General features: G+C 41.8%; 1 protein-coding gene across 2 annotated transcripts in view; it reads right to left on the minus strand.

Moving 5' to 3' along the window:
- The window catches only part of zgc:153039, a 51,294-nt gene that overhangs the window by 19,771 nt on the left and 11,305 nt on the right, over positions 1-20,218 (minus strand). For both annotated transcript variants that reach the window (XM_066666502.1, XM_066666509.1), the window contains exons 7-9: positions 9,894-10,051; positions 8,879-8,961; positions 1,553-1,677 (exon numbers count right to left, since the gene is read on the minus strand). In XM_066666502.1, coding sequence (XP_066522599.1) covers positions 1,553-1,677; positions 8,879-8,961; positions 9,894-10,051 — 366 coding nt within the window. The remainder of the gene's footprint in view (positions 1-1,552; positions 1,678-8,878; positions 8,962-9,893; positions 10,052-20,218) is intronic.

A 20,218-nucleotide genomic window follows, 5' to 3' on the forward strand; every position in this document is an offset into this window, starting at 1 on the left:
TCAATATCATATAAACTTCACTCTTATTTCGCCTCGGCCCCAAACGTCTTGGAGTGTGTTGCAGGGGCCAAATTGTAAATGTGTTTGTATTTAAAAAATATAATCCAGTTCCTGTCAGTCAATGAAAGACCGGAATAGTTTCTTTGTGTTTTTGGTCGTTAAAAAGCGCTACAACAAAACACTGGATCCATCACAGATTCCCATTTTTTGAGTCATTTTACTGGTCAGACGTTTCTGGGAATGGGATTGTGATAGGAGTGTGAATATATAAGAATTTAAAATCGAGGTGCCCTTCAACTAGTGCCGAAATTAACAGCTGCAAAGGCAGCTGGGAATGAAGTAGACAAACTCTCGATAACCACACCCCCCTCCGTATCAGTGCCTCATTTCCCCTCAGACCCCAACAGCTCCTTAGAGCAAGCGAGCGCACACACACACATACACAATCCTTTTAATGCAACAAAGCCCAGCCAAGTGTACCCCAAAGGACAACTCTGGGAAACCAAAGCCATTTGCTGATAAAACAGCAGCCAAGAAAAATCCCCCTAACACACACACACACACACACACACACACACACACACACAAATGAATAATCCACCTTTAAAACCGCTGTTCAGTCCTAACACACTCACAAACCGCCCTCTCCCTCGCCCGATTCCCCATCGATTACACACAATCACTCATGCTTTCTCATACACACACACACACACACACTCCAAACACCAGCTCCATTATAACCCCCCGCCCAGCTTGTTGATGGCAGGTTTGGGTGGTTTCTGCTAAATTAGCTATGTTAATCACAGTGTGCGTCTCCAGAGACCCCGACGCTAAATGGCTTTTAATTTCTCTCACCCCCCTTTCGCACAGACACAACAACAACAGTAAAACAACAAATAAACAATAACAAAACACGCCCCGCCACGGACTGAGAGAGGCAAGATTTATTCAGTAGAGGCCCTGCCACCCTCATACTTTCAACCAATCAGAAGCCAGGGGAACTGCAGGGGCCAATAGGGAGGGAGCTGGGGAAAGACAATTGTTCTCTCTATCATTTTCTCTCACTCAGACATGATCACACACTGAGCGTAGTGACCGTAGGCTCATGTTCAGCTGCTCTAGGGTGTCCCTGTTCATGTCACTGGGAGCTCTGACCTGAATGCATCCCATAATTATTCTATTCGTAATGCAGTCTTCTCTTTATCATATTGGGCAGGGCGTTACTGATTTATTTTTTTTTTTTACATTAAACTTACAGCTTCAAAATCATTATGATAATCCACTGTGCTGTAATAAGGAGAACAGAGCCTGTATTATTGCTACTCTGGGCTCGGCACTGCAGAATTAGCCTAGAGAACCCAGGCACCCATTAGCTGAGGTTACAGAACTGGGTCATTAGTGATCTCCTATAAATGTGTTGAAAAGGGAACCAACACCGGACGATTTTATAATGATTCAATTATTTTTTAATTGTTATAAATAGAGTATAAATAATGAGTGCACAAAGGAAGGCTAGAAGTAAGGGGTCAAAGAGTCATGAAGGTCACTTTACCTGAAGTTAGGAGCAGAGGCCCATTCCAGCGCCAGACAGGCCAAGTCCACCGCAGCGTACACCAGCAGGAAGAATATAGTCACGATACTTGCAATAGTGTTCAGCTTACCAGAAAACAACACCAACTGAGAGAGAGAGAGAGAGAGAGAGAGATGAGAAGTAGAAGGAGGACAACAACAAGAGAATAGGAGCAGAAGCAGAACAGGAAGAGCAAAGAGTAAAGAACAGAGAGAAAAGGTGAGAGAGGGTAAGAAGAGGATAGAGAGGAAGGAAGGAAAAACAGAACAAAGAAGAAGAAAGGGAGAGAGGTATAGAATAAAAGGGTAGAAAAAACACAAAGAAGAACAGAACAGACAGGAGGATGAGTAAAAAGTAGGAACAAAAAAGGGCAGAGAGAGAGAGAGAGAGAGAGACAAGGAGGGGGAGAGAGAGAGAGAGAGAGAGAGAGAGACAAGGAGGGGGAGAGAGAGAGAGAGAGAGAGAGAGAGACAAGGAGGGGGAGAGAGAGAGAGAGAGAGAGAGAGAGAGAGAGACAAGGAGGGGGAGAGAGAGAGAGAGAGAGAGAGAGACAAGGAGGGGGAGAGAGAGAGAGAGAGAGAGAGACAAGGAGGGGGAGAGAGAGAGAGAGAGACAAGGAGGGGGAGAGAGAGAGAGAGAGACAAGGAGGGGGAGAGAGAGAGAGAGAGAGAGAGAGAGAGAGAGAGAGAGAGAGAGAGAGAGAGAGAGAAGATTAGTGGTGAGTATGAGTAATTAATTAAATGGCTGAGTTGCTGGGCTGCAGTCTCAGGAGTTCAAAGTGACCTACACACACACACACACACACACACACACTTCCCTCTCTCGTTTCTTTAACTCTGTCTTCATTTCTGCGTTCGCTCTGGATTCATGTAATTAAGAAATTGGCCGAGTATCACGCCTGACATTTCTCTGCCATTTTATTATCTGTAAGGCGCCAAGCACAAGCAGAAAGACAGAGCGGGAAAAGAGAGAGAGAAAAGCTCCTTCCCGAAGCAGATGGACGCTGCGCCAGCTGCTCACAGCTGGACGTTCTGAATCATGCTTCACAGGAAGCGGAGAAATCAGAGGAACCACAGAAATCACGCGAGTCGGATGAATTCACACCCCAGCTCACCCTTCTCCAAGGAACAGCACTTTGATGAAGGGTGCCCAAACTTTTGACTGTCGCCACTGAAAACAGCCACACCGGAGAATTCCGTAGTCCAACTGTGGCTCTGCATACTTTGTCAGGACCCCGAGTGGATCAGACACAGCAGTGCTGCTGGAGTTTTTAAACCCTGTGTCCACTCTCTGTCCACTCTGTGAGACACTCCTCCCTCGTTGGTCCACCTTGTAGATGTAAAGTCAGAGACAGTAGCTCATCTGTCGCTGCACAGTGTGTGTCGGTCGTCCTCTAGTCCTTCATCAGTGACACAGGACGCTGTCGGCTGGATGTTTTTGGTCTGTGGACTGTTCTCAGTCCAGACTCTGAGGGGTTTAAAAACTCCAGCAGCACTGCTGTGTCTGATCCACTCTACACCAGCACAACACACACTAACACACCACCACCACGTCAGTGTCACTGCAGCGCTGAGAATGATCCACCACCACATCACACCTGCTCTGTGGGGGTCCTGAGCGCTGAAGAACAGGGGGAAAGCAAGCTAACAAAGTATGCAGAGCAACATATGGACTACTGTTCTCTAATTGTAGACCTACAAAGTGCTCCTGTGTGGAGAGTGGAGTGCTGATCTGTGTGTTTATGAGTGATACAGGTGCTTTGGATGAGTAGTCAAGGTGTAAATGTCCAGCTCAAGTCTGAGGACAGTAAAGACATCCACTGTGATCCGAATGACTAAACCAAAGGGGGGCAATAAGTGTTGTTGGGGGGGGGGGTCCAATAGCGTGACTACAACACACTCTAATGCTGTGATATTGGTTTGGGGTGGGGTGGGGTGGGCTAACGCTCCTGGCTGAATGGCTGAGACCGTGTTTGTATTCAGCAGGTGTGCAGCAGGTGGAGGAGGTTAACGCTCGCAAACACACTGCCACGCTGCCTGGGGGCTTAACTCTGAAAAGACCCTGGCAGACATCACGTTGCCTGGAGGAGACATGAGCAGCTGGGAGGCTCCGACAGAACAAACGCTAGCTGGCATCGAAGAGACAACAGACTTCAAGGAGAGAGGAAAAAAATAAAAATAAATAAATAAATATAGACTATAGTAGTGGCTTTTGTTCTTAGTCGAGTTCAGCTGGATGACCTTTAACCTCACTAATTAAAACCGTAAGAAGTGTTAGCCGATAGACAACAGGTGAGCGGACAGTGGCCTCTTTTGGGATTTTGTGAGACAACGTTACGTAGGGACACATTCAATCAGTGCTCTATTAGAGCAGTATACGTAGTATGTAATTAGAGCTACATAGAAACTACCTGCAGCACCCTGTAGTGCTCTATGTCATACAGTGATTCTGGGTAAGCTCCTGATCCACCGTGACCCTGAACTGGATAAGCACAGACAATGAATGAATGAATGAATGAATTAATTCATTAATGAATTAATATTGCACTATTTTGGTGGTCTGCCATTTTGCAGTGGTGTCTAAAAACATAGTACACAATACTTATTGCATGGAAAATAACACCAGTGTGACCCGCAATAAACAACCGATTTACCCTAAGGACAGAGGATCCCTATAACATCACGTGTCCAAGGGTTTTTGTGCAATGTATAATTGTAATTCAAAATTCAAACATTCTCCTACTCTTATCATTTGACGGTAACTGTTCTGTAGAATTAAAAATATATTTAAAAAAATCTCTTAAAAATGAAGTAGTTTGAAAATGAAGAATGAGAAGAATTTATTGGTTGCTGCATTCGTTATGAGCTCCATCAGGAGAAATGTGCTGCAGAAGGCTGTGATGGATTTGTACTGTTCGTGAGGATAGTGTGAGAGTTTGGGTTTTAGACGATTTAGAGATGGGGACTTCAGTGTTAGAGATTGTGAATGTAGTGTATAAATGAGTCATTTTTAGGTTATTTATTTTTTTGTAAAATAAAATGAAAATTGTCTTTAATACTACACAAGAATTACCGTAAAATGACAAAAGTGGAAAAATGTTTGAAATATGAATTACAATTATACATTACACAAAAACATTCTACACCTAATGCAGTGCAATGTTTTGCAAAAACCTGCATGAGGTCCTGCCTGAACTTGTTTACTACCCTTCTGAACTCAGCTCCATCCAATAGTGCACTATATAGTGAGTAACATAGGGACTAGTGAGTAGGGAGTTCATTTCAATGGCAGTGATGCCACTGACCAGTTTATTCTGTCTAAGGTGAATGCAAACTGCCCAAATCTGTCACATTAGCCTGTGCTTGCATTTTCCTCGGTCAGTAATCGAAAGAGTGTTGGCTGTCCTACCCACACTGAGAGCAAGGCTGATTGTGCCCTTTAGAACACCCAGCCTTAGACAACTTTACCCATTGCCAGTATTTAAAACTTGAGCTGACAACAGCGCCCTCTAATGACTATTAGACAGTGACAGATGCTGTACTTACGTATATTGAAATATGGTAAGTATTTAAAAATCATATCATAATTGAAAGATTTTTCATTCATTCATTATCTGTAACTCTTATCCATTTCAGGGTCGTGGTGGGTCCAGAGCCTACCCGGAATCACTGGGCACAAGGCAGGAGCACACAGGGCAGTCCTTCACAGGGTGACACACACTCACACGTTGGGACCATGGGAGGAAACCGGAGCACCTGGAGGAAACCCACACACGGGGAGAACACACCACACTCCTCACAGACAGTCACCCGGAGGAAACCCACGCAGACAGAGGGAGAACACACCACACTCCTCACAGACAGTCACCCGGAGGAAACCCACACAGACACAGGGAGAACACACCACACTCCTCACAGACAGTCACCCGGAGAAAACCCACGCAGACACAGGGAGAACACACCACACTCCTCACAGACAGTCACCCGGAGGAAACCCACACAGACACAGGGAGAACACACCACACTCCTCACAGACAGTCACCCGGAGCGGGACTCGAACCCACAACCTCCAGGTCCCTGGAGCCGTGTGACTAAAACAGATTAGCGAAGTGACCCTCCCTCTCCCCCATTGTCTGATCAAACAGCATTAACAGGGGTTGGAACAAACAAAATAAAGATTAAAATAAACAAATCTGGTGCAACATATTTGTTAAGACAAAAGCAAACAAACAAAAACAAAAAGATAAATACACTAAGAATTGTCCGGAAGTAAGTCATTACATGTGTACAGCAACAAAACAAGGTCCTGCTAAAGGGTTTAGCTCGGTCTGAATGTTGTTTTCATGTACTAATGTTTGGCCATTTCGCAACAACAAAGCAGCTATTAGCAGGACTGGACAAATAAAACTAAACGAATAAGAAAATCAGTCCTAATGTGTGGAAATGCGGTGGTCATTTTAAAACCATGATTGCGGTCATCATCATTATGGGGAGAGTCGCATTAAGCCGGAACTGAAAGGCGGTGGACGGGTGGGCTGTTGTTTTTCTTTTTGCTTTAGTTAAGTAGCTGTAAACAGACTCTTTTTTTCACCTGCCGTCACTTCCTCGCCTCAACACCACCCTGCAGCCAGACATTGGACCAGCCGCTGACTTCACCTCTGACCAAGGCGACCTCGTCTACCTCTCTGGGCGGGGTCAGGACGGGAAGCTGGGACATCGCTGTAAGGATTTGAGGGCAGTCACAGGAAAACTAGTGAGGTGCTGATGTTGGGACGATGAGTTCAGACACTCAAACCCATCTCAGAGATAAAGGATGGGGATGCTCCAGACTCCAGAGAGTTCCACTCTTCCACAGCCCAACACTGGCTGGGTTTATATCCCACTTATATCCCACATTACAGGGGTGTACAGAAACATACGAGGTGAGGACACAGAAAGACACAAACTTTTTGCTGAGGGTCCAGAAGAGAGTTCTATACTGGAATCGATTATAGATTATAGACTACTCTACTTTTCAGCACATTTATAGGTCTCGTGTGTGTGTGTGAGAGAATACCTGAAGTTCTGATGGGACAGGAGAGATTTAAATACCCAGAATTTTTAGGGACAGAGCTTTTAGTCCAAGGTGATAAATGGAGGATGATTCAGCACTTCCTCATTCCTCCTTTGGGGTGTGTGCGAGTGCGAGAGTGTGTGTGTGAGAGAGAGAGACCCAAACACACTCCTCTGTGTAAATCCAGTAATAATCTCCCCTGACCATGTACACTTTGTAGATCTACAATTACAGACTGTAGTCTGTTGCTCTGCATACTTTCTTATCCCCATCATACCCTGTTCTTCAGCTCTCAAGACCCCCACAGAGCAGGTGTGATGTGGTGGTGGATCATTCTCAGTGCTGCAGTGACACTGACGTGGTGGTGGTGTGTTAGTGTGTGTTGTGCTGGTGCGAGTGGATCAGACACAGCAGCAGCTGCTGGAGTTTTTAAACCCCTCAGTGTCTGGACTGAGAACAGTCCACCGATCAAAAACATCCAGCCGACAGCTTCCTGTGTCACTGATGAAGGACTAGAGGATGACGGACACACACTGTGCAGCGACAGATGAGCTACTGTCTCTGACTTTACATCTACAAGGTGGACCAACGAGGGAGGAGTGTCTCACCGAGTGGACAGTGAGTGGACACAGGGTTTAAAAACTCCAGCAGCACTGCTGTGTCTGATCCACTCGGGTTGTATCTGTTGTGAAGGTCAGTCCTTCTATGGCTTACTTTCCCTTATCTCCCCTAGTTTTAAGTTGTTGTTTTTTTTTATCATCAAGGAATTCTTAACAAAAGCAAGATAGTAAAAACTAACGGGAAAAAGACCACACACACACAGTTACTGAACAAGCTGTTCTTTCCAAGGACAGATACTCATCTGTGAGTTACTTGTTAAAATATAAGAGCCATTTTTATATGCCTCAATTCATCCTGCTCCAGGGGAGAGAGAGAGAGAGACAGAGTCCCGCTAATGGAGGTTATCCTGAGTTTAATAGTGCAGATGAAACAGCACGACAGCATTAACACAAAACCACAGGTCAGATAGGTGTTCAGTGTTTGTGTAATATTATATATATATATATATATATATATATATATATATATATATATATATATATATATATATATATATGAGAGAGAGAGAGAGAGAGAGAAAGAGAGAGACATGTGCGCATGTGTGTGTGTGTGGGTGCTCCAGGTCATGTCGATGTGCTCTTCGTGGCTAATGGAAGAGCCTCCCTCGCAATCAGAGAACTATTCTCGGTGGATGGAAGGAGTAAGAGAGAGAGAGAGAGAGAGAGAGAGCGAGCGAAAGAAAGGAGTACGAGAGAGAGGAGGATAAAGCGGGAGGGAGAGAGGAGGCAAAAGAGAAAAAAGTATGAGAGCAAGAAAAAAGAAAGATGACAAAGAAAAAAGACTGGTGAAAGATACAAGCAAAATACACAAAGAAAGAAAGAGTGGGGAGAGAAAGCTAAGGAAGAGAAAAGTAAAGAAAAAAAAGGAAGGGATAGAGGAGAAAAAGTGTGAGGAAAGAAAAAAGAAAGAAAAAGGGAATGACAGAGGAAAAACGACTGGTGAAAGAACCAAGTAAGAGAAGTTGGGGGAGAGAGAGAGGAAAACAAAAAGACTCAGAGGACAAGCTGATATGCAAATGAGGCGATAATATGCGCTAATAGACGATTCTGATTGAAGACGCTTTTGAGAGGATTCCGATTATAATAAAGGACACGAGGCGATGGAGAAGAGGGGTGGGGCATGGTAATCAGGGGCGGGGCACTACACTTCAGATTTGCATCTTCAGAGGAAAACACGGAGCAAAGGATGCGTTTAATTAGAGACTGATATGATAATGAGGCCAGGGAGATGCTAATGAGATGCAAATAAGACGCTGCTGGAGCAGTGTATTGACCTCCTCACCTTAATATCAGCGTCAACTTACACCAGCGCCATCGATATCAGTCAGACGAGTGTCAGACTTTCATTTCACTGTCTCGATCCCCTCATCTTTACATACACACATCCAGCTATTCATCACACTCTTCCTCTCTCTCTCCTTCACTCAAGTTCAGATAAGGATTTCACCATTGTCAGCATACAGAGAGACAGAGTAATAGAGATAGAGAGTGAGAGAGAGAGAGACAAAGAGATAGAGAGAGAACACACGAGAGTGAGAGAGAGAGAGAGAGAAGCACCTGACCCTCACTAACACTCTCACAGCTGTAGGCTCAGAACATTGTTTCTTTCACTCATCCCTCGTTCCTTCTGTCTCACCTGCACCAGGAACCAGGAGATGAGCACGGAGACCCAGGGGTTCCCAGTGCCTGACGTCTTCTTAGCAGGGGATAAGACTTTACCTGAGAGAGAGAGAACGAGAACAAAAAGTTAAAAAAATAGACAAGAGAAAGAGGCAGGGAAGAAAAAGATTGAGTGAGTACAGAGTAAAGGGAAGGCAAAAAAAGGTGGAGAGTGAGAAAGTGAAAGAAAGTAAAAAAGAAAAAGAGAAAGGAAGGAAGATAAGAGATTGAGAAAAAGATAAAGAGAAAGTGATTGTAAACAGAGCAAAAGAGTGAGGGAGAGGGAGGAAAAAGATTTAGTGCAAAGACAATAAATAGAAGACGAGAGGGAAGAGGAAAAATGAGTGAGAGTGTGAGAGAGAGCAAGAAGAAAGAGAAAAAAAGGCAGAAAAAAGAAAGAAAGAGAAAGAGACAAAGAAAGAAAAAGACTAGTTTAATGCCACCTTAATAGAGTCAATCCATCTTTGAGAGAGATAAGGGCCGGACGGAGGAGGCCAGTGGAACGCAGGAGTGTCGGAGGAGGAAAAAGAACGAGGAAGAGGAGAGAGAGGAGAGAGGGTGAAGGGCAAAGGGAGTCTGTCACTCTCCTGCACTCATTTATCCTCATCCATCCATCAACAGACATGATGTCAAACATCTAGTTCAACACTATACACAAATACAGAGAACCACCACACACACACACACACACACCTCTCAGAAATAAACACACACACACACCTCAACAGAAACACACACACAAATGCACGCCAACACACACACACACACACACACACTCTGGAATACAAACAGACTGGCACACACTCACAAACACACACATACACGCAGCAACACAAAAACTTTTCACTTGTGGCTAATGGAATGTCGTTAGGTTCAACACGCTTGCAGGAGAGCACCAACTTTCTTAACGAGCCAGTTATGTTTATTCAGAGAACAAAAGGCCTTTGCCGGTAATTAAAATTAATAATAAAAGTGTGCAGGCATGTCCTCACCGAACAGGTCGTCCCGAGCGAGGGCGTAGAGGATGCGCGAGGCTCCGATGAGGTTACTCATGGCGGCGGAGAGGGTGGAGGAGTAGACACCAATGGTGACGAAGGGATGCCACATGTTTATGTCCCTCAGGAAGCTGTAGTCCCGCTGGAGCAGCACTCTGTGGAGAGAAAAAGTGACACAGGCTGCTGTTTCAAAGTTGACCGTAATTGAATAGACAGAGTTCAGAGCCCCAAATAAAGCGTCAAATGAAGGGTGATTTACAGAGTGCTATAAAAATAAATAAAAGAAAATTAAAACAGGAAAACACTCCGTCTGTGTGTGTTTCACGAGGCCGTCTTCTTTTCTCCACTGTTCTCATGGTTCCCATCAAAACAGGTGGAAAGACAGTGGGTGGGTGGTTTACTGGAGAGAACCAAGTTTCTAAGAATCTTACGTTCTCTTTCAGGTCGAGCAGTTTTAATACTCATCATCACAGGCTGATTAATTACTGCTCAGACCAACCAGTGATCTAAACACACACACACCTTTAACGCAGAGATATAAGAGGTGAGTTAACAGTGCCGCACAAAATGAAAAATACCAATATGCCATCTTACTGCACTGTGTGTGTGTGTGTGGTCAATATCCGTTATTAGAAATTAATTTAATTCACAGGTGCAGAAGTCATCCAACACTGACAGCTGCAAACAAAGTCATTAGAAAGCAAGTGGGCGAGAGAGAGAGAGACCCCTGCATTTCTCTCAATATCGATTGTGCCAAGTAAGAATGAGAACTCGCTCTGAATGAGCATGTGTATGTGTGTGTGGTAAAATGAGCTATACACTGAAAAAAAGAGCACTCAATGAGAGCAGAGGGGGCTTTAAAAAAAGGAGTTCAAGAGGGCCCAAAGTCCAGACATCACTGTCCACTCCTCCTCCAAGTTCCTCTGGAGTAATTCTCTGACCTCACAAAAACGCTTCGATTTTTAGCAAATGACTGAGTCAATTAACCAAAGATTTTAAATATCTCAATATAACTATGATTCATTAGTGAAGGATTCAGTGAATCAGTGTCACATCTCACAATGATTCGAGTCAATCTTTAGGAGCAGTTGCTTAAATAAATTTATAAATGCATCAAATTAAATCTTAAATCAATTCAGCATCAATTCTTATTACTAATTATGAACTGATTCTATAAATCATGAAGCATCAAAGTTGTCCCCTATTCAAGTCGCACTAGGGTTCCTCCTTAAGGTATGACACACTGAATCAATCTCACATCAATTCACATAATTAAGAAATAATGGTTAAATGATTCAACAACATAACAAGCTTTATGATTCTTCAGGAGATGATTCAATGAATTAAAGAATGTTACATTTCTAAACAGTTCAATTAGATCATTTTTTAGGAAATTATATATTTATTAAATCTTTAGGAAAGATTTCCTATTATTCACTGAACCTGAACATGTCAGACTTGACGTCTCAATAAGCTGTATGATTCTTTAAAGAATGATTCAGTGAATGAATCAATCTCAAATGGGACCTTTTTAATCCTGTGATTGACCTATGATTCCTAACGAATCATATGTTCAAAACCTTTCAAAAACAGCTCCATAACTCAAGAATCTGAAATGTTCCAACAATTTGACCGTGTCCATTGCTTTCATGAGAAGTGTATTAAGTGAATCACAATATCTGAATGTTCACAACAAAACTCTTAGAGTTTAGATTCAGTCATGATACAATGACCCAAAACTGTCTGGCTTGATTCATTATTTATATTTAATTCAGGAATAGATTTAAAAGTACACCAAACACAAAGAGGTGCAGAGGGACACCGACAAAAGAATATACCACATTTATTGGATGTAGATGTATGTGTTGTTTACTTTTAAAATATGGCTTTAAGATGGTCATGAATCATATTCATATATACATCTAAAATTTCAAGACTGATGGCTTTTACACACCATTGTTGACTGTGAGTGTGTGTTTTCCAAAGAAAGGGAGAGTGAGAGGTGTAGATAGGAATGAATTTAGAAAGAGAAAAAAAAAACAAGAAAGCAGAGAGAGAGAGAGAGAGAGAGAGGAAAGAGAAAGAGAAATGGTTCTTGAGTTAAGTGCTCCCTGGAGAAAGGGTAGCAGCAGATCATTAAATGGGATCAATAGCTAACAAGCCCCACACTGATATCTACTACACTCTATCCATCTCTCTCTCCATCTCTCTGCCCCGTCTATTGCTCTCCTTTCTCCCTCCCACATATTCCTATCTGTCTCCACATCTCTTTTTTTCTGAGCCTCTCACTTCATCTCTTCCTCTCCTTTCTATTGTCTCTCCCTCTTTCTCGTCCTAATCAACATCTCTCACACATTGTCTCCATATATATATCTCCTCATCTTTCACTCTGTCCCTGTCTTTCGCTCTCTATATCTCTATCTCTTAAAGACTCCCTCCTGCTCCCCTCACTGTACCTCCTTCATTTTCCCTCACTCCATCTGTCTATCTCTGTCTCCAGCTCAGGCTACTCCACCTCCCTGTCTCTGTCCAACCTCTGCCATCTCTCCTTCTCTTTTGCATCTCCCTCGCTCAGCCTCTCTTCTTTCTCCATTCGTCTCCATGCTTCACCAGTGATGGAGAGAGAGGAAAAAAAAGTGGGGAGGAGAGGAGCCAGGAGCCCAGTCCTCTGCAGCAGTGTGATAGCAGGATGTGAAGCGAGGGATGAGAGAAACAAAGGAAGCGAGAGAAGGCAGAGGGCGGAGGATAGCAGAGAGAGAGAGAGAGAAGAAACAACAGCAAACAGCTGGACTTGTTGCTGAACAATGCTTGGAACGAGAGAGAGAGAGAGAGAGAGAGAGAGAGAGAGAGAGAGAGAGAGAGACTGCTGTGTGTTAGAGATAGCCAAACAAAAGAGGGAAGGCAGATTTGACTTAATACAATTAAACACTGGCTCCGTAATGAATACATAACACACACACACACACACATATATATACACACACACTCAAAATGAATAAACCTCCATTGCATAAGGATTAACTGAAAGGCATCAGAGACACATCCACACAGTGGCATAACAAGTTTTCTGGGGCGTGTTCCCGTTAATCCCAGACGAAAACAATCGCAGACCGAGTCCAGCTAGACCTGATGTAACAGTGCAAAATCCTCATAGAATCAGCGTCATGATCATATTCTGGCAGAAAGCATAAATGACGCATAAACCATTGTCTGTGTATTACATCTGAACTGGTGGAGAACCTCAGAAACTGATTTCAGCAGCTACACCACCTTTGGAAAATACAGAACTGGTGCCGTGACCCTGTATCCACAAAGGCATTTTAACCACCCCAAAATATTTCTGAATGTAATCATTCATTCATCTTCTTTAAGCCCTTCATTCTGTTCAGGGTCATGGTACACAATCTGGACAGGGCGCCAGTCCATCACTGGGCATCACACACTCACCTCAGTTACTCTCACACACTGGGTAATTTCAAACCGTCACTTTTCCTATGAGAGATGAAGAACTGCTTTGTTGCCCCATCCTTGAATGAAAAACATCATGCCCCACACAGGGGGCAACCCACTTTAAAATAAATTCACTCCAGAATCTCTCTCAAATCCAGGACACCACGTGGTTCAAAAGGCGAAGAGGAATTACTGGAGAACTACAAATCCCAATCCCACAACTCCAGCAAGCGGACAGGATGAAGGCAGTACAAGCTTCCCACAAGATGTGAAGTCAGCCTTCACTTCTTTTTGAACGGTCACTACTACAACATCATTGGATTTCAACTCTAACTGCTCCTTTCTGAGTAAAGAGACAGCCACATGTGCAGCACAAAACTGAGAGACGACCTTCAATCCTTTAAACCTTCAGACCATCAAAGACAGCATTTCATTAATAATAAAAAAAAAAACCTTTGTCTTTTCAAACCAGAAAAAAAAATAGATGAGAGCAAACATACAAATATTTACAACAAACAACAACTTAATCCTAACATTTCCACACATTCATCTTGTTTGGTTCTCAAATTCTGCTGGGCATTGACTCTTTGCGTCACCGTACATAACACCACAGTCTCAGGAATGCTTTTACAATGCCTTGTCATATCCACAAGTGAAGGTTGTACTACACATGGTGGAAGCCAAGTAAATATCAACAACACCCAGAAAGTCTGCTTGGGCTCAGCTGACCAGTTGCTGTCCATTTGTCATATCACTAGGACACCTGTCTTTCCAAGATTTTGTAGGGAGAGAAAAAAAAAAAAAAAAATGCAGCTCACCTAGGAGCTTAGGACTTGGAATGAATAATTAATGTTTCGCTTTGAACATCTCAGAATTTGAATATCCACCCATTCACCTCCTACCACTTCAGAAGCACTCCAGATGGACTTCTCTCTACTATCCCCTACTTCTCTAGAACATGTGTACCACACAAGAATTTGAAAAAAAAAAAAAAAAAAAAAGTTTAAAAGACAAAGAAAACAGACACAGAAAACGAACATTTGACATCAGACAAAAATGAGCCTCATGGCGTCTATATTTGTATCTAGGTTTATTTGGATGAGGCAGAGAATTCAACCAACGTCTGAAACTGAACTTGTGGAGTATGGAAGTGTGGAAAGAAACATGCCTGTAGGATGTGAGTTTTTCAAAGCAAAGGAAATGATGAATGTCTTAAAAGATTTAAAAAATAAATAAATAAATAAAACAACATGAAATTATTAGAGGTTTTCTCAGTAAGGTAAAAAACACTAAATGAGATCTGTAGATTGGTCCTCTATCTCTCTCTCTCTCTCTCTCTCTCTCAGCACTGCAGTAGCCTGTGAGATATTTTCTTCTTGAGTTCTCCCTCACAGTCATGCTGAGAGCAGAGAGTTTCAAGCTGAGATGAAGACCGCTCTCTTTGCAGAGAAAGACATCAAAAAGATGCTGTTTCAGACAGTGGCATATGTTTCCAACTGCCCACATGACTCACTGTGGCAAGACTGGAGGGTCAAACCTAGAGAGAGCCTCTTAAGGTTTCGTATTTCCTAATATTTGTGTTGAGTAACACAGACACATGCTGAAACAACCGTTTTCCCAGAATTTCTCTTTAAGCCTCTCCCAATCGTATTAGTCTTTTTCCGATTTCAGAGCTGAAGCCAGAGAAGAATGAGAAACCCCTATGAGCGACCCATTATTTGTCAGAAAGCAGTAGACACTGCCATCTACTGGAAACTTCCATGTACTACCTGAAATTTCTCTGTCATTTTTCTCCATAAAACAATCAAAATTAAGAAAATCTTTGTCATCTCCCCCACCCTCCTCTACTCCCACAAGGACAGAACATTAAATCTTAATCACTATCCCCATTTATGTCACTCCCGTCACCATGGAGACCAGCAGAAGGATCTCCACGGCGATCTGCTGCTGACGTTCCAGGGCGCCGCCTGATGAGACATTGATTGATGGCTTTAATAAAAAAAAAAAGTATCTAATATTTTAGCTCCACTAATTGAATCTCGCTAATTGACTTGAAACCTTTCCCTCGGTTTTCTTCCTCTCGTTCCAGTCCATATCACCCCACAGACACCTGCACCAGCTAATCAATCATTCCAAATCAGTGAGAAATCAGAGGCTCCTACACTTTCACAAGGAAGGGGCACCAGGAACATATTACCCTTTTAAAACATTGTCTGAGCGACAGGTTTCTGTCATGAGTTTGGACAATTTAAACAACTTTGAGTTCAGGACCTAGCTTAGGGTCACAATTTGAGACTCTTTATTTTGCTGGAATTCACAGAACTCAGGATCTTCAATGAGTTTAAGGGTCAGTTCAGTACCTTTCAAAATGATTCTAACTTTTGCTCTAGTACAGTAGTTAACACCATATTACAGGAATAATGTTTGTAATTTGGAGTCATTTGCTATAGCTAACAACTTTTGGCTCAAGGCTAGGTTAAGTTTGCAGCATACGCAAGGTTACAACTCAGGGTATAATATAGCATTTAATACCATAGCTCAGACACTGAGGTGCTAACCTGGTCTTATTAATAACTTAAGGTTCAGTAATTTGCTTGTCAAATTTTTAAGATCTTAATTTAAAGTTCAGTGCTGCAACTAAGGTCACAAATCACAACATGATAAAAAGGCTTGGTGCATTGCTTAAATTCACAGCTTGAGATACATTCTCTTGCTCAACTTTACAGCTTGGAATCACAACTTAAGCTTCAGAAAGAGTGAGTCATAACTCAGACTTCACCTGGGTTTAAACTGCTGACTAATTTCCAAGTTTGGGATTTCCTTTGTAGCTAACTTCATGTATCTTCATGAATGTCACAACTTCAGGTTCAACACTGGATAACTATAATTTTTTTAACTTTGGTATCGTGATTTAGTTTTCAGTACTGGGTTCAGTTTCTTATTTAAAAATTAAGAGTAAATAACTTGTTTATTTATTCATAGGTTTCAGTTAAATACTTTGGCCATTGCTCACATTTTCAAACTGGAGATAAGAGCTTAATATTAATAAAAAGTAAATTTGCAATTTAGCGTCCAATATATTTTTTAAAGTTGTGATAAATTAATGAAAATCATCTGGTTTTAGTATCTTGCTTCAGTTTAGAATTTGGATTTGATATTTCACTTAAATTATGGGTTGTGTTCCTTACTTAATGTTCCAGATTGGTGTTTGGTTTCAGGCTTGTATCTTACAAATTGTAACTCTGGGTTTGGTACCTGGTTTAAATCCTTAAACTGGGGTTCAGCGTCTGTAGGGTTTAGTGTTTGCCTTAAGGTTACATTCACCTTCATAATGTGTTTTGTGTGATCCTTAAATTACTGAACTCCATTCGCAGTCCTTAAAGTGACACTTTCTTTGCTGTAGCTCACTAAACTTACAACCTGTGTACTTCCTTTCCCTGAAATTGAAAACTTGAGGTTTTTGGTAGGATGGGACTTTACAGCAAATTATTACAGAATTTCCCAGATTCTTGTGACAATCTGGGGATTTCCTACTGTCATTACTTCCTGGATCTTTATCAAGAGCACCAGTCAGATTCAGTTAGTTCAATTCACAGTTCAATGTCCAACAAGACAGATCTTTCCACTTGCAACAATCTACACTGCACTAACTTTGCCCCTTATCCAAGGGTAACCAAACTAACTAGAAGATGCAACATTTCTTGGCAAATCTATTATAGAACAACTGCTGTGGCAACAGATATGAAACAACAGAGCTGAGGTACCTTGGATTTTACATTAAAGCCACAAACTACCCCACTGAAAAAAAGTCTAATCATACTTCCTATTCCAAAATGTCCAAATGAATAATACAGATAATAAATTAAGTTAGCAAGCTAGGTCGCTAGAACTAGAACCATTGCTCCTCATTGTGTTACTCAGTATTTGCTATTGGAAAAGCAATGGACAACTGTCCACAATTAAGTGGATACACAATCAGACGGTTGTAGCAATCGTCCTGAACTATAACTGATTCATGCAGAAGACCATATTTGTCATGGTTGACCTTCACATGACACATCTTATGGTCATGCTATCTCAGTTTCTCTTTAGATCATCCATTAGTCATTTTTTAAAACTTGTAAATGACAAATAAGAACATAATCTTATTTATGAAATGGGCTTCACTACAGTGAAGACAATTACCACCAACATCTAGGCCTGTCACAATAATACATTATCGATTTACTGTACAATATATGGACATTTATAATCACACATTGCATTTCCTTGCATGTTTGTATACAGAAAAATAAATGTCACCCATATTTTAGCCACTCACTCAACAGTTCTGTTCTCTGGTTTTCTCTGGTCTCTGTGTTCTGGGGCCATGATGTCGATTTGTTTGAAAACGGTGGTTTAATTTTATTTATGTTTATTTATATAGGATATTTAAGCCATTTTAAGAGGATATGAATTTACTGAATATTCATAACAACTACTTTCATTGCTCCTTAAAAGGGGTGTAATTGCATTATTATTCTATTATATTTTCAGTATATCAGTGCCATACAAATATCTTTTATCGCAATTAAATATGAATATTGTCATTTCCTTAGTACTGAACTTGCCTTGCTATGGTTATTCTGCATAAGTAGTCGACCCAAACGGCAGGCTGTAATTGGTCAGTAGTCGGATGGACGTTTTTTTTTTTTTTTTTTTTTTTTTTTATTTAAACAAAAAAAAAAAAAAAATACAGAACATCAGGGATGTTTAAAAATGTTGAACAAGGAGAAACAAGACCAAGAGGGAGAAACATGCCTGCTTTGTATTTGTTTCTTTACTGGCACCTAATATAAACTATGCTCTGTCCCAAACAACATCCTACTCCTTAAATAGTGCACTCAATATTTATAAAAGTAATAATGACTACACCACTACATTGTGTACTGCAGAGTGTAGAGGATGTCTGAGATTCAGCCCTAGTGGTGTGGCGCAGAGCCACCAATGCAGAAATATCACAATGAAGTAGGGCTCATGTAGCCTACAGCATTGGCTCTGCGTCAAATCAATGCAGAAATATCAATCGGCTTTTGGACTGTGTTTAGATGCTGAAAATATGCTTTTTCCAGACATTTTGGTCTGACTTCAGTCTGCATGCAGCTGAGTGTTGCCAGAGTGGCAGCATCTGCCTTTAACATTTAAATTGTAATGGAAACATTGCATATGCAAAGTAAATAATGGCTCACAGATACAAGGAATATGCACTATGATCACTGGCATGGAATTTCTGAGTGTGCGTCTAGACCAGGGGTGTCAAACTAGATCCACGGAGGGCCGTGTGGGTGCAGGTTTTCTTTCCAACCACGCAAAAGCCCCACACTACTGAAAGTCAAGATCTACTGATTAGATCCAATGATTAAAAACAGGTGGAATGAGGTGTGGTTTCTGCGTGGTTGGAAAGAAAACCTGCACCCACACGGCCCTCCGTGGATCTAGTTTGACACCGCTGGTCTAGACCTTCCAGACCCCTGTACTTTATCCCTAGTGTATCCTCCCAATGTCTGATCATATCCCTCACCTCTCCACTGTTATTAGAACTCAAGGTAGCTTCTCAAACCTTTCTTACTGTCGGCCAGTGGTTTGTAAACATGGCAGCACTCTGTGGATTTGAAAATGCAAAGACTCTTTCAGACACTTTCAGAAAACGCTTGGCATTTTCAATTCCAAAAAGCCCTGGATGTGCGGCTAATGAGGAAAATACCAGGTAGACCTAGCAAATCCCCTAAAGTTATGCTTTAAAGGTGATCAGATGAGAAAAAGATATGCCGCTTCCGTATATTTGATAAATGCCTGCAGCTGCCAGTCATTTCTACTAATTCTCCTCTTCTGTTCAGCCGCAGGTTTGCGTCCACATCCTGTTTTGCCCTACATCTTTTAGTGTGAAGTACTCAAGTTCTCTCTGTAAAGGCTGCACTACCTGCAAGTTGCAAAAGTTGGAAACAACCTAATGTCAGTGCAAAGGCTAGCAACATAATAAAAAAAAACAACAAAGACCAAATTTGTCAAGTGTAAAATGTTAGTAACAACAAAATGTTTACGTCTCTTCATCTCTTAAATGTGTCATATTACCCATAACTGAACGAGAAAGCTACAGAAACAAAGTCGAGGTTCAACATGTAACAGTTTGGCCACAGGCTGTTGGGCTGGAAACACTGCTAGTCATGTGTGCCTGTCCACCCTTAGATCGTGCCACAGTGGCAATTACACTCCAGCAGTCAAGCAGTATGTAAGGTGGAGTTGGAAAATGGGAAAAGGACTTCAGATCCAAATTCAGTTGGATGATGTCATATTAGGTATATTAGAGAGAGTTTTACAAAGTTTGTCTTTGCATAGACAGACATTTTAATTTTTAAAAATGTAGCAAAATGTGTGCAAATTCAAATCAATGATGCAAAACATTGTTTACAAACATAGACTGCACAAGCTCTGACCTTGTGTAAACACAGCCGCCTTAAACACTGGATTATACATCAGAATGTGTGTTTGGGATTCAAAACTGAGGAATAATGCATTAAATGAGTCACAAAGTACTTTAAAGGACTTTGAAGGGTCTCATTGAGTGTTTACTACAATGGACTGATTAATCACGGATCACTGGACATAGTAGAAAGCCATGTACAAACACATTGGAAGCCTTGATAAGAAACTATATGAACTTAACGAAACAAATTGTGGGGGTGTGTGTGGACAACGTTGTAAAGCACTGCGGGAGACCCTGCTGTCCATGGACTTCAGTTCTTTTCTGCAAGGCTCACTTTCCTGAATCAGTCACACAAGAGGCCATTAAGAAAAACACACACAGTCAGTGTCAATGAGGCCCCTTCTTTCCC

This window comes from Hoplias malabaricus, chromosome 1 (genome assembly GCF_029633855.1).
Source record: "Hoplias malabaricus isolate fHopMal1 chromosome 1, fHopMal1.hap1, whole genome shotgun sequence".
Taxonomy (NCBI): Eukaryota; Metazoa; Chordata; class Actinopteri; order Characiformes; family Erythrinidae; genus Hoplias; species Hoplias malabaricus.